The 12,767-nt window shown below is 43.3% G+C and overlaps 1 protein-coding gene across 1 annotated transcript in view; it reads left to right on the top strand.

The window, feature by feature from the left end:
* Positions 1-3,414: 3,414 nt before the first annotated feature.
* The window catches only part of EEFSEC (eukaryotic elongation factor, selenocysteine-tRNA specific), a 318,322-nt gene continuing 308,969 nt past the window's right edge, over positions 3,415-12,767 (top strand). The window contains exon 1 of the mRNA XM_074283754.1: positions 3,415-6,135. Coding sequence (XP_074139855.1) covers positions 5,841-6,135 — 295 coding nt within the window. The 5' untranslated portion in view covers positions 3,415-5,840. The remainder of the gene's footprint in view (positions 6,136-12,767) is intronic.

The following is a 12,767-nucleotide window of genomic DNA, read 5'->3' as shown; positions in this document are numbered from 1 at the left end:
CTTTAAGAACAAAGAAGTTGGACACTTTAAATGATTTCAAAAAATTAATAGGAGATATCCAATGGATGCATCCAGTGTTAGGCTTAACTATCAATCAACTGCAACCTCTATATGACCTTTTAAGGGGAGACAGTGCTTTAAATTCATCACGACAGCTTAAAAAAGAAGCACAAAAGGCTTTGAGAGACGTTGAACTGGCTTTATCTTTTAAGTCCTGAAAAAATATACACATTCTATACTAACACACAAATTAATGTATGCTGTGAAACCATCCCAGAATGGCAAATTTTATTGGCCACAGCTCCAAATTTTGCACATGGATCTCCATTAAAGATAACCTGGCTACTACATAATTGGCAATGGATTTTTGAAGAAAAGGTTTCTAAGTTTCCTCTTAAAGGACCAACAATCTTTACAGACACCTCCAAAGAAAATATTTGTGCTGTATACTCTCATGATTTAACCATAAAGAGAGTAGTCAGGACTCCTTTTCAGTCCACTCAGCAGAATGAATTATTTGCTATCATGCTAGCTCTTACTTATTACCCAGGAGACGTAAATATAATTACTGATTCAGCCTGTTCAGTAGGTGTAGTACAAAGAATTGCCACAGCCCAAATAAAATTTGCAGCCTCTAATATTTATCAGCTCTTTAAGGAACTTCAAGAGCAAGTGAGAAAGCATCCAGACAAGATTTATATCTTGCATGTCCACTCACATAGTGGACTTCCAGGTCTTATTTTTGATGGAAATTCAAAGGCAGATAACCTTTTAACTATGTTAGCCAGTAGTCCTTTATTTCAGGAAGCACAAGAATCTCATTCTAACTATCATCAGGCTGCCCCAGCTTTACACTTACAATTTGGAATAACAAGAGAAGCTAGGAGCATAGTAAAAAGCTGTACAGCTTGCCTTCCTTTCCACACTTCTACACTCCCTCCAGGGAAGAATCCTCGTGGTTTGAGACCCAATGAAATCTTGCAAATGGATGTGACCCATTATAAATCTTCTGGTCGTCTGTCTTTTATCCATGTGGTGGTAGATACCTTTTCAGCATTCACTTTTGCAGTGCCAACACCAAAAGAGACAGCCTGAGTGGTCACTGAATTCCTTATCCAAGCATTTGCAATTATGGGTGTGCCACAAGAAATAAAAACAGATAATGGACCTGCATATTCTTCTAAACATTTTGCACTTTTGTGTGCAATATAAGATTTTACACACCACTGGCATACCTTTTAATCCACAAGGTCAGGCAATAGTAGAGAGAAGAAACAGAGACATTAAGACACTCCTCCAAAAACAAAAGAAAGGGGGAGCCACAGGTAACCCTAGAGAACTTCTGAATTTAGTTGTCTATACCATTAATTTTCTAATTTTTGACAAAGATGCACTGGCTCCAGCAGACAGGTTTTATAACCCACTGGAAGGGCAGTGTCCAGTGCGAGCAGCTCCACTGTCCTTAGATAATCGCTAGGTGATGTGGAGAGACCCAGAAAGTGGTGAATGGAAGGGACCAAATAGGTTAACTGCTTGGGGGAGAGGGTTTGCTTGTATTTCTTCAGATGGAGAAGGAATCAGATGGATGCCAACGAGTCGTATTCGCCTTGTCCATCAGAGACAGAAAAAGAGAAAAACCTCAAAACAAAGGAGAAGATCTAAGAAACATCTGACACTGAAAGAGCCTGGCTAATAAGAAGACTGTGTAAGAACTTTAAAACCAGCAGGAATCATTGGATTTTCTAACACAGGATGAGACTAATGGACAATGGACTTATGGACATTTATAAATTCCCAATTTATGATCATGTTATTTGTTACATCACTTCTAGCATGTGCTATGTTACTATGTATTTATGTAATTATGTGTAATACCTCCCATATTGATGGATTTATGTTTCAAGGTCATGACCACCCTATGTTCTAAATCAAAAGAAAGGGGGAGATGTTAGGATTACAAGGTGAGAACTCAGGTTGTCTAAACAATTTTCTATCTCAGAATTCACACCTTTGGTTCTGGCCTTTGAAGGGAGTTTTTACCTTGGATCTTCTGAGGTAGAGTTTACATGTTTAAAAGAAGTTTGCACCTTTAAGAGGATCAAGTTCATTGGTTGAAATATTTCCCCAGGCCCCATTGAGTTCTCACATGCCTATTCTCTGGGAGATTAAAAGAGGCAGCATTGAGCCTGGAGTTAGGATAGTCTGGGAGAGAGTTGGGACAGCAGTCTGACTAAGAGATTGAGTTTAGACGATGGTCTGGAAGGAAAGACTGGCTGGAGGCTCCAGAAGCTTCCTAAGAAACCTGCTCACAGAGGAAAAGATTTTATGGAAAAGAGATCTCCTCCCAAAGAAGGATTATAATTGAAGAGACGACAGGACCTTTACAGAATACACTTCCTTTTCATCCTACTAAGTAAATATCTACTTTCTTCAAAAGGAAGCTCAAGTAATTGCTAGTGTCCTCCTTCACTAAGCTGCCTTGTTCTGTAGATTATGCAGTGGGCAGTGCTCTGTATTGGCATTATTAAGACTCTAGTTCAAATTTTGTCTTAGATTATATTGGGTTTACCTTCTGTCTACCTCAGTTTTCTCATATGTCGATTGCAGATAATAATAGCACTTACCTTTTAGGGTTGTTACAATTTCTCTACCAACAGTTTTGATGCCAAATGTTTAATTGCTTGGGAGAATAAGATAACCATGATCAAATGAGATAATATTTGCAAAAACTCTTTGTAATTTAAAAAAAATTTGTAAATTCTTTTGTTCTTGTTCAATTGTTTGTTTTGTCCATTTCTTCATGTCCCCATTCAGGGTTTTCTTGGCTAAGATATTGGAATGGTTTGCCATTTCCTTCTGCTCATTTTTACAGATTAGAAAACCGAGGTAAACAAGATTTAAGTGACTTGCTCAGGATCACACAGCTAGTAAGCGTCTAAAGCTAAATTTGGACTCAGATCTTCCTGATTCCAGTTTGCCAGGAATGTAGTTCCTTAGATTCTGGACCCTCTCCCCAAGTCTCTGACTAAATCATTTATTGTGCTTAGGCTTCAAAGTTTGTTCCCCAATTAGTGAAGAGAGAGGACTGTTTCTTTTTTCCCCTTATATCTTCAATATCTAATAATATCTAGCAAATGAATGTTTATTGCTTGCTTAATTAGTACAGCTGGCTATATATGATCACTGCAATAGGTACCATTTACATATTTATATATATTATTCAAAAGGATCCCCATGCTTGTGTTTTTATTGTCCCTTTTTACTTTTACCCTTTATGAGATCAGTTTCCTCTCATGTATAGTATCTCTGGCTCTTCTAACTCCAGGTTCAGTATTAAAAAAAAGCAACAACAAAAAACACAGATGGAAACATTACTATGTACATTCTACCACCAAAGGACTAGGGCTAGTTCTTTTTTTTTTTTTTTTTTAACCTGTTTGTATATTCCGTGCCTAACATAAAGTTAGATGGCTCAACATTTTTGAGCAGGAAGGATCCTTTTTAAGTTTGTCTTATCCAAGATTTTCCATTTTCCAAAATGAGGCTTAATAAAGGAAATGACTTGTCCAAGATCACATAGGTAGCAGTGACAGAGGTGGGATTTGAAATAATGTCCTTTTAACTGCAAATTTAGTGTCCTTTCTAATCCACCGCATAGCCTGTTCTGCCCAGACATTAGTTAAGAATAAACTCTTTGAGGTCAGTCACTGTTTCTGATTTGTCTTTGTATATTTTTAAATTAAATTTTTATTTTATTTTCAAACAAAGATCAGCCTTTACTTCCTCCTTTCTCCTTCCCCCAAACCACATTATACACATATTTAAACAATCAAAACAAGTTTCTGCACTGGCTGTGTCCTTAAAAATATTTGTCTCATTCTGAACTCTGAACTTTTCACTTTTTTTACCAGGAAATGAGTAGCATTTTCATCATTAGTTCTCTGGCATCCTGGTTGGTCATTAATAGTACTCCATTATATTGATGCACCATAACTTGTTCATCCATCCCCCAATTTGTGGATACCTTTCCACATTCCCATCCTCAAGGAGCTAAAAATAGTTTTGTACATCCTTAGAATCTGTTTTGCTTGAGACTAATCCTTTCCTTCCTTAGTCTACTTTCCTCTATTTCCCCCTCCTTTTTTCTTTTTTTCTGTCCCTTCCTATTACATTGTTGCATTAAATTCATTTCTGTATCCAATTGGATGAGAATGTGTTTATTTATTTTTTTTCTTTTCACCAGTCAAGTGTGAGTTGAGTCCCTCCACCTCCTTCTCTATGTACATGTTTACTTCTGTACCTTCATTAAGTGAGATCATTTTCCCTAACCTTTTTCCTTTTTCCTCAGTGTATTTCTCTTCCTCTTTCTTTCCATTCTTTCCTTAAGATCATCTAGATATAACAGAACCATTCCCAGACTTTGTCTAATTGGATTCTCTCTGTGAATCCTGATGATGACAGAGCTCACACAGGACATATATCATTTTCCTAGATTTGATTTGATTTTTGGAACCAAGTTTAAATAGCTTTTATTCTCTAGGACAAGACTTCCATTTCTACTTGTTTACAGAAATGATAAAATATAATATTCAATTCTCTCCCTCTGTACACATTTAACTATTCAGAACTCCCAGATTTACACAGCAGCTTAAATGTTACTTTTAAATGACTACGGCCTTGGCTAAATATTTGAGTCCTTTAGTTTTTGAAAGTTTTTCTTTTTAGTTCCACTTTGCCCTCTAATTCTAAGAGACCTGAACCTCTTGAAATATATCTAGCCTCCTTTTTTTTTTTTTTTTTTTTTTTTTTGGCATTCTTAAAATATGGCACAGAGAATGGGCACTCAGTAAATGCCTGTTGAATTTCCTGGATTTGGCGATATTTTGGGTTGCTCCCCTTTAGTCAGTTGGCTAAAAAGCATTTATTAAGCACCTACTATGTGCCAGTCCCAGGGCTAAGCACTGAGAATACAAGAAAAGATGGAGACTGAATAATCCCTGCTCTGAAGAGGCTCGCAGCCTAAAGGGGGGAGATAATAGGAAAAAAACAAAACAAACCTACTTATAGGAGATACACACACACACACACACGATAGGCATACACACACATATATTATGAAAATATAATCTGTAAAACAGCATATGAAAACACAGTGATAATATATTCTAAGAACAATACATTGTCACATGCCGTTAATTTCAGAAGATATACTTAAAGACCAAGCACAATTTTTATTTTATGACACATCTCTCTCACACACACAGGACCAGTTGGGGTGACCACGGCGGGAAGGCCCTGGCGTTCGGGGGGCTCCAGAAGGGTCTGTGCGGGACCGAGGCGCCACAAGCTTCGCCAGGGGGAGAAGCGGGCCGTGCGTCCACACTGAGCTTCAGCTCGGGAGAAGTCGGTTACCTTCCGTCCAGATCAGTTTCCTCACCCCCCCATCCGATGTTCGGCCACTGTAAGGGACGTGTCACGAGGCCCATTCTTTGCACTGTCCGGTTCCGTAGGAGGTGGTCCGCCGCGGGGCCACACAGGAGCCGCCCGAGTCTTTCGCCCGCCCTACAGAGGTGCACAGGAGGGGCCATTGCGGATAAGACACAAGCGGCGGGCCTCCGTCGGTCCGAGCATCCCGCGGCCGCTCGGCGTGGCCGGAGGCCGGACCCTCCGCGAGCGGGCCCCGTCCGAGCCGGGCCGGGAGCGCGCTCCCTCCCGCCGCCTTCCAGGCCGGGCGGCGGGCGGGGCGAAGGCAGGGGCGGAACGGACGTGCCCGGGCCGCGCTGCCGCGGGGCCGCTTTGCGGGTGGGACCAGGTGGTCTCCCGGGCAGCGGGGCAGCGCCATGGCCGGACCGCGGGTGAACGTGAACGTGGGCGTCCTGGGCCACATCGACAGCGGCAAGACGGCGCTGGCGCGGGCGCTGAGCACCACGGCCTCCACGGCCGCCTTCGACAAGCAGCCGCAAAGCCGCGAGCGCGGCATCACGCTGGACCTGGGCTTCTCGTGCTTCTCGGTGCCGCTGCCCGCGCGCCTGCGCCCGGGGCCGGAGCCCGACTCCCAGCCCCGAGCCGGGCAGCTGCAGTTCACGCTGGTCGACTGCCCCGGGCACGCCTCCCTCATCCGCACCATCATCGGCGGTAAGACGGCGCGGGGCGGGCGGAGGGGGAGCCCCGAGGCAGCGCCCGACCCTGGAGACCGTAGGTCCTCCCATTTCACGGAAGAGAAAATGGAGGCGGGCGGAGGGGACTGGTCCAGGGTGGCTCCGGGAGTATCGGGAGCTGGATTCGAACTCCGGTCTCCCCAGGGCTTGAGGCAGCAGCTCCGCTCTCTGGCCCATTCCCCCGTGGCGCGTTGTTGGTAGCTTTCTAGGTCGTTCCGATCCAGACCGTGGACCACCGTGGGGTTGTCTTGGCAAAGATAGGGGAGGGGTTTGTGATTTCCTCCTCCAACCCATTTTACAGATGAGGAAACTGAGGCAGCCAGTGCGAAGAGACGTTCGGGTCACACAGCTGGCAGCTAAATTCTGGGCGCACTCCCCGGGGCTGTCCCAGCACCACCTGAGAGGTGTCATGTAGTGACTTACATAATGCAAAGTGGAACAGCACACCGTGTAAGATACACATGTCATGTAGTGACACGCAGCGTGACACAGTAACACGTGACAGGTGCCATGTGCGACGGCACGAAACAGTAACGCATGTAACCGTGACGCGCAACATGCTACGTGATAACATACAACATGGCGACACACCGGGCTTCACAGTAACAATAATGGGGGGTGACATGGCACACAAGGCAAGGTGACAACACCGGTGCCACACAACACGTCATGTGGTAACACAACATGCAACACGGTGACATGGCATGTTACACACGGCACGGCACGACATGTAGCGGGCCCTCCCCCCTTAGGGGCTTTGCAGTCCCCAAACGCCAGAACCCCGCATGCCATGCCACGGGGCATAAGGCGCCCCACCAGGCCGCATCCGCATTTCGGTGTCTGGAAGTCCCAGGGAGCCTCCTTGTAGCTTCGGAGGCCCGGTGAGTGTGTGTTAAATGCGCGCTGTACTGGGTGCTACACGCCTTGAATACCCGGACCAGAGTGACCGGGTGCCTGCCCTCCATGCCGCTAGGAGGAGCCGGTGTCCTGGTGGACCAGCAAACCAGGACACGTGTGCCCCTGTGCACGGACACACGTGTGGTCTGCGATGTTTCTGACGCACTGTGTGCCTGGAAACGAGCCACTTTCTTGAACCAGAAATGAGATTCTTGTACTTCAGAAGGTCTGCAGATGTTCCATGGCGGTATCCAAAGCCAGCTGTTATGACTGTGTGAATGGCTGGGACTCCATCTTGGGGTTTCCTGGCAGAGATACAGGAGTGATTTGCTGTTTCCTTTTCTAGCTCATTTTGCAAATGAAAAACCGAGGCAGCCGGTGTTAGGTGATGTTTTCAGGGTCACACAGCTAGGAAGCCTATGAGGCTGGATTTGAACTTGAGCTGAGAAGACTTCAGGCCCGCTCTCTGTCCCCTGAGTCCCTTCTAAAGGTTTGGTGAGTTCAGGTGCTTCAATTGCATCCAGCTCCTCATGATGCAGCTCATTTTACAGAGGAGGAAACTGAGGTAAACAGGGTGAAGTGACCTGCCCAGAGCCACCCAGCCATTAGGTATCTGAGACCAGGTGTGAATTCAGGAAGAGGAGTTCTTCTTCCTGCAGGCCTGCCTGCACCACTCGGTGCCCCAGCTACTGTCAGAGATCATTCCGTGCAACCTCCTCATTTAGCAGAAAGAATCTTGGGTGCTTAAGACAAGGCCTTAATTAAACTCTGGGTGAGCTAGGAGTTCAGCTTAATGCTGTGGTGAGCTGTTTCCACACTGGTTTGGAATAAAGCTTCTTGGGAGACCCAGGCTAGTTAGAGCTGAATTGCATGAGGGGGGTGGAGTGTTGGGTTAATCAGCTGTGTGGAGGGGCAAGGATGAAGTAGTGACTCACTGCGCCATGAGGCCCACCCCCTTTACCATCTTTCCTCAAGGGAGTCCCAGTCAAGGGCTATGGAAAGCTTCAGCTTCTTGAAGCCCCTTTATCCCAATCCTCCATTTCCCTGTCTTAGGCCCAGGGCTTGAGAGCAGCCAAAAAGAGCTTTGGCTGGAAAAGCAGAGTTCTCTCAAATGGGGACTGAATAGGCACTTTGCAGGGTTATTGAGAGGATCCTGTAGGTGGAAATGCTTTGTGAATTATATAATGCAGGGTGAGCATGAGGTAAATAGTGTCTGTTTAGGGATAAGGCTTATATCCAACTAAGAAATGGTTGGATAGTAGCATCTAAGCAAGTGTGTGGTGACGGTGTATATGCTGTACACTAAACATGGCAGAAGAAGAGATCAGCCTGAAATAGGTTTAGTCTTGGAAAGCTTTTCAGAAGAGGGAAGAGTGGTCTCCCATGAAGTGATAGCTTCACAATAGCAAGGACTTAACAATGGCCCGCACTCTCTGAACTGTACTTGGTAGTTCAGTTCTTTTTCAGTTTTGTTCAACTTTGTGACTCCATCTGGGGTTGTCTTGGGAGAGATACTGCGGGGGTTTGCCATTTCTTCCTCCACCTCATTTTGGAGATGAGGAAACTGAGGCAAAGAGGGTGAAGAGTTAGAGTCACAAAGCCCTTAAGTGAACTCAGAAGATCTATCTACAGCACCACCTAGCTAGAGCTCATTCCAGTTATGATGAAAGTCAACCTAGGAAGAAGAAGATTTCTAAGACCTGACTGGCCCATTGATTCCAACTACTATTTCTTGCCAACAGAGATGAATTTGCATATTTTACTATGAATTCTTTCTTAAATCTGCCATGGTGTTCACACTGAACCTGCGTAATTTGGGCCCACATCATCCCCTGCATCGGCCGATGTCATAATCTCTTAATCAGACTCCTCCGACATCCCTTGAGGAGCTGCAGTGATGTCAGGACAGCCCCTCCATGCACCAACTACTCCCCCCATCATCTGGTTGACAAACCCTCCATATGGTTGCTAGTTTTAGTTAGGTTCTTAGCTCTACTTTGGGAACGTTGCATTGGCTTTGTGAGAATTGGCTGGCCCTCTAACTCTTCTGCAGAATTTCTTCATCTGGGGAATGGGTAGAATACTTGGAACAGCCTTGTAAAAAAAATTGTTGAATGAAAATACCATTCTAGAACTAGCTATCCTTATTTTGTTTCCTAAATAAATACAAATTATCTTTTTGGTATTTAAAGGCTTTTCACAACTGGGCTTCTGCCCACATTTCCAGCCTTACCTCCTATCATTTCCTTTCAGGCTCCTGATTTCTAGTCAGGCTGAGCTTCTTGCCATTTCTTTTCTTTTTTTCCTGTTTAAAATTTCTAGCCTCTTTCCAAGCATGTCTTTCCTTTCCCACAGGTCTGTAATGGATTCACTTTTTTTTTTTTTTTAATTGTAGTTTTTATTTACCAGATTATATACATGGGTAATTTTACAGCATTGACAATTGCCAAACCTTTTGTTCTAATTTTTCTCCTCCTTCCCTCCCCCCTGCAGATGGCAGGTCGACCAATACATGTTAAATATGTTAAGGTATAAATTAAATCCAATATATGTATACATGTCCAAACAGTTGTTTTGCTGTACAAAAAGAATCGGACTTTGAAATAGTGTATAATTAGCCTTCCTTAGTGAAGGAAATCCAAAATGCAGGCAGACAAAATTAGAGGGATTGGGAATTCTATGCAGTGGTTCATAGTCATCTCCCAGAGTTCTTTAGCTGGTGTAGCTGGTTCAGTTCATTACTGCTCTATTGGAGCTGATTTGGTTCATCTCATTGTTGAAGAGAGCCCAGTCCATCAGAATTGATCATCATACAGTATTGTTGTTGAAGTGTACAATGATCTCCTGGTCCTGCTCATTTCACTCAGCAGCAGTTTATATAAGTCTCTCCAAGCCTCTCTGTATTCATCCTGCTGGTCATTTCTTACAGAACAATAATATTCCATAACCTTCATATACCACAATTTATTCAGCCATTCTTGGAATGGATTCACTTTAACAAACATTTACTAAAGCCCCTGGTGGGAATGATGGTGGCCCTGACATGTATAAAATGTTTCAATTTTTCAGAGTGCTTTACAAATGTCTCTGATATCTTTGGCAAATCATTCTGCCTTCCTGAGCCTCAGTTTTTCCCTCTGTAACTGCACAAGAGGCCACCAAGGGCCCTTCAGACTCTAGAATTTTCATCCCATGATCTTACATTCCATTTGTCTTTTATACTGGCTCCGTGAGGTCGGCAGCATGGATGTCATCACCCCTGTTTTTAACAGATAAGAAAGACTATGGAGACATTAAGTGAGTTGCCAGTGATCAGTCACACAGATAGTAACCGTTGGCAGCAGGAGGCCAGTTCAGGTCTCTGCTGTTTGCAGGTTGCATTGAAACCACAGTGCTAGGCTCAGAGGAATCAACAAAGCTCAGCTAAATCTTGGTCTGATTCTTGTAGAGCTTTTAGTATGGCGGGGGATTTGACATATACAGATGATTCTAGTGCAAAAAACATGCTCCCCTAATATCTTTCTGTTGACATCTCCTTCAAGGAGCAAGGAATTAAGGAGAGACTTATATAGAACCTACTGTGTGAATAACTGTGCTTTCACAAATGTCTCTTGATTCTCACATTACTCCTGCCCGGTGAGTATGAATATTATCCCCCATTTTATAGTTGAGGAAACCACCAGGGTCACTCACCTGGCTGGTGTGTGAAGCAGGATTAGAACTCAGGTCTTCCTGACTCCAGGTCCAGTGTCACCATTTTCTTGCCAGTTAATTGCCTTTGACCTTCAAGGCCCACCTTGACTGCTAACTCCTCCATAAAGTCTGTCTTGATCCTTTCAATGATATCTCCCTCCTTGGAGCTCTCTCTGACTCCTCCTAGACACCTCTAATCTAACTCATATTTTAGTTATTTGTGTTTGTGTCTTTTCTCTTTCTATTAGCTTGTCATCTCCCTTTTGGATCTTTCACCCTTCATGAAAGGGCAAGCAGAATATGGCATTGTAATAGTATTGAACAGCAATGGATTTTTCCCACTGCCTAACTTTTCTGGTTTCAGTTTTCTCTTGATGGTTTTTCTTGATTTTGCTTCTCTAGGATGATATATCATGAGAGACTTCCTATTCAGATTAGGTTTTAAAATGTCATCTGGTTGAACTGCCATTGCTGCACTCAGCCCCTCCTCTCTGCTCTTCCTAAGTAGATTAATTTTCTATCTTCCTTTTGAGAGAATCATTGAAAAGCTGAAAAGTCCCTTTATGCATTTGAGTTATCCATAGCATTGGAGGAATTTTGAGAGAATATAGGTACATGAAATGTCCCAGCAATCCCAAACCTCACTGGAAATAATAATTTCTTAAAATGTTAAACTTTGAAAAGAATGGCAAAAGCTTGAATTTGAGCACAGAATCTTGCAGAGGGAATAAGGACCATCATTTCTCTTGTCTCTCGTCACCATCTGGATACAGAATCATGCTCCTGGCCCTGTCCTCAGTAGGATGTGGACTGAAATCCTACTGACTTAGTCATATTTTCTCCCCAGATCTAGAGGGAAGACTCTCTTCACAAGTTACGGCCTCTCTGAACCTGAACAGCAGTTTAAGAACTGATTCCATGCATCTTTCAAGCTTCCTATCCAACATCAACTTCCTTTAGAAGCTTTTGCCCCGAGGTCCATGAACTTGTTTTTAAAAAATGCTTTGATAATTGTATTTCAATGCAAGATTTTATTTTATGCATTTAAAAAGATTATTTTGAGAAAGAGTTCATTGGCTTCACCACATTGTACAAAGGAGCTAGGACACAAAAAAGTTAAAAACCTCAACTTATGTGATTTTTCTATTTAATACTTTTCATGGAACCTCATGACATGATAACACCTCACAAACAATCTCAAATATTGTGTAATTAGACAGTGCCTTCCCTGATTGTTGCCTAAGAGGCAACAATGGAAAGAACTTTGAGCTGAGAGTCAAGATACTAGACCTAGTCTTGGTTTTGGCATCTGTTATTTTTTTTGTTTTGTTTTGTTTTGTTTTTTGCTGAGACAATTGGGGTTAAGTGACTTGCCCAGGGTCACCCAGCTAGGAAGTGATAAGTGTCTGAGGTCACATTTGAATGCAGGCCCTCCTGACTTCAGGGCTGGTGCTCTATCCACTGCACCACCTAGCTGTCCTGACACCTGTTATTTTGATCTTAAGGAGGTAACTTCTTTTCTTTGGGCCTCTGTTTCCTCCTCTGCAGAATGAGAGGTTGGACAGGATGATCTCCAAGATCTATTCTTACCATAAAGTTCAAGGTATCTTTGAGCTTATTATATCTTAAAGTTAGACCTTTCTAAATGTTATTGTAAAAGATATAAAACATCTTAATAAACATGATTAAGCTAGTTTTTTAAACATTGATGAAATTATTGATTTTTTAAATTTACCTAGAATTTATAGGGAACCCTAATGGCTGAAAGCTTAGAATTAATTCATGGAGAGTGAGAAATGTAACTCACCCCACCCAGCCCTACCAACCACGTGGTTTGTTTTTCATCTCTCTGAGGTAGGCAGGGCTAAGTGACTTGCCCAGGGACACATGGCTAGTAAGTGTTGATTGCCCAAAGTCTCATTTGGGCTTCAGGGCTGGTGCTCTTATCTACTGAGCCAAAATAGCTGCCTGACAGCATGGGCTTGATCCAGATTTTTATTTGATTCATTTTAGGATATA

Source organism: Sminthopsis crassicaudata, chromosome 1 (genome assembly GCF_048593235.1).
Source record: "Sminthopsis crassicaudata isolate SCR6 chromosome 1, ASM4859323v1, whole genome shotgun sequence".
Lineage (NCBI taxonomy): Eukaryota > Metazoa > Chordata > Mammalia > Dasyuromorphia > Dasyuridae > Sminthopsis > Sminthopsis crassicaudata.
Note: the sequence above shows the minus strand (reverse complement) of the source record. Positions and strands in the feature narration are given on the sequence as shown.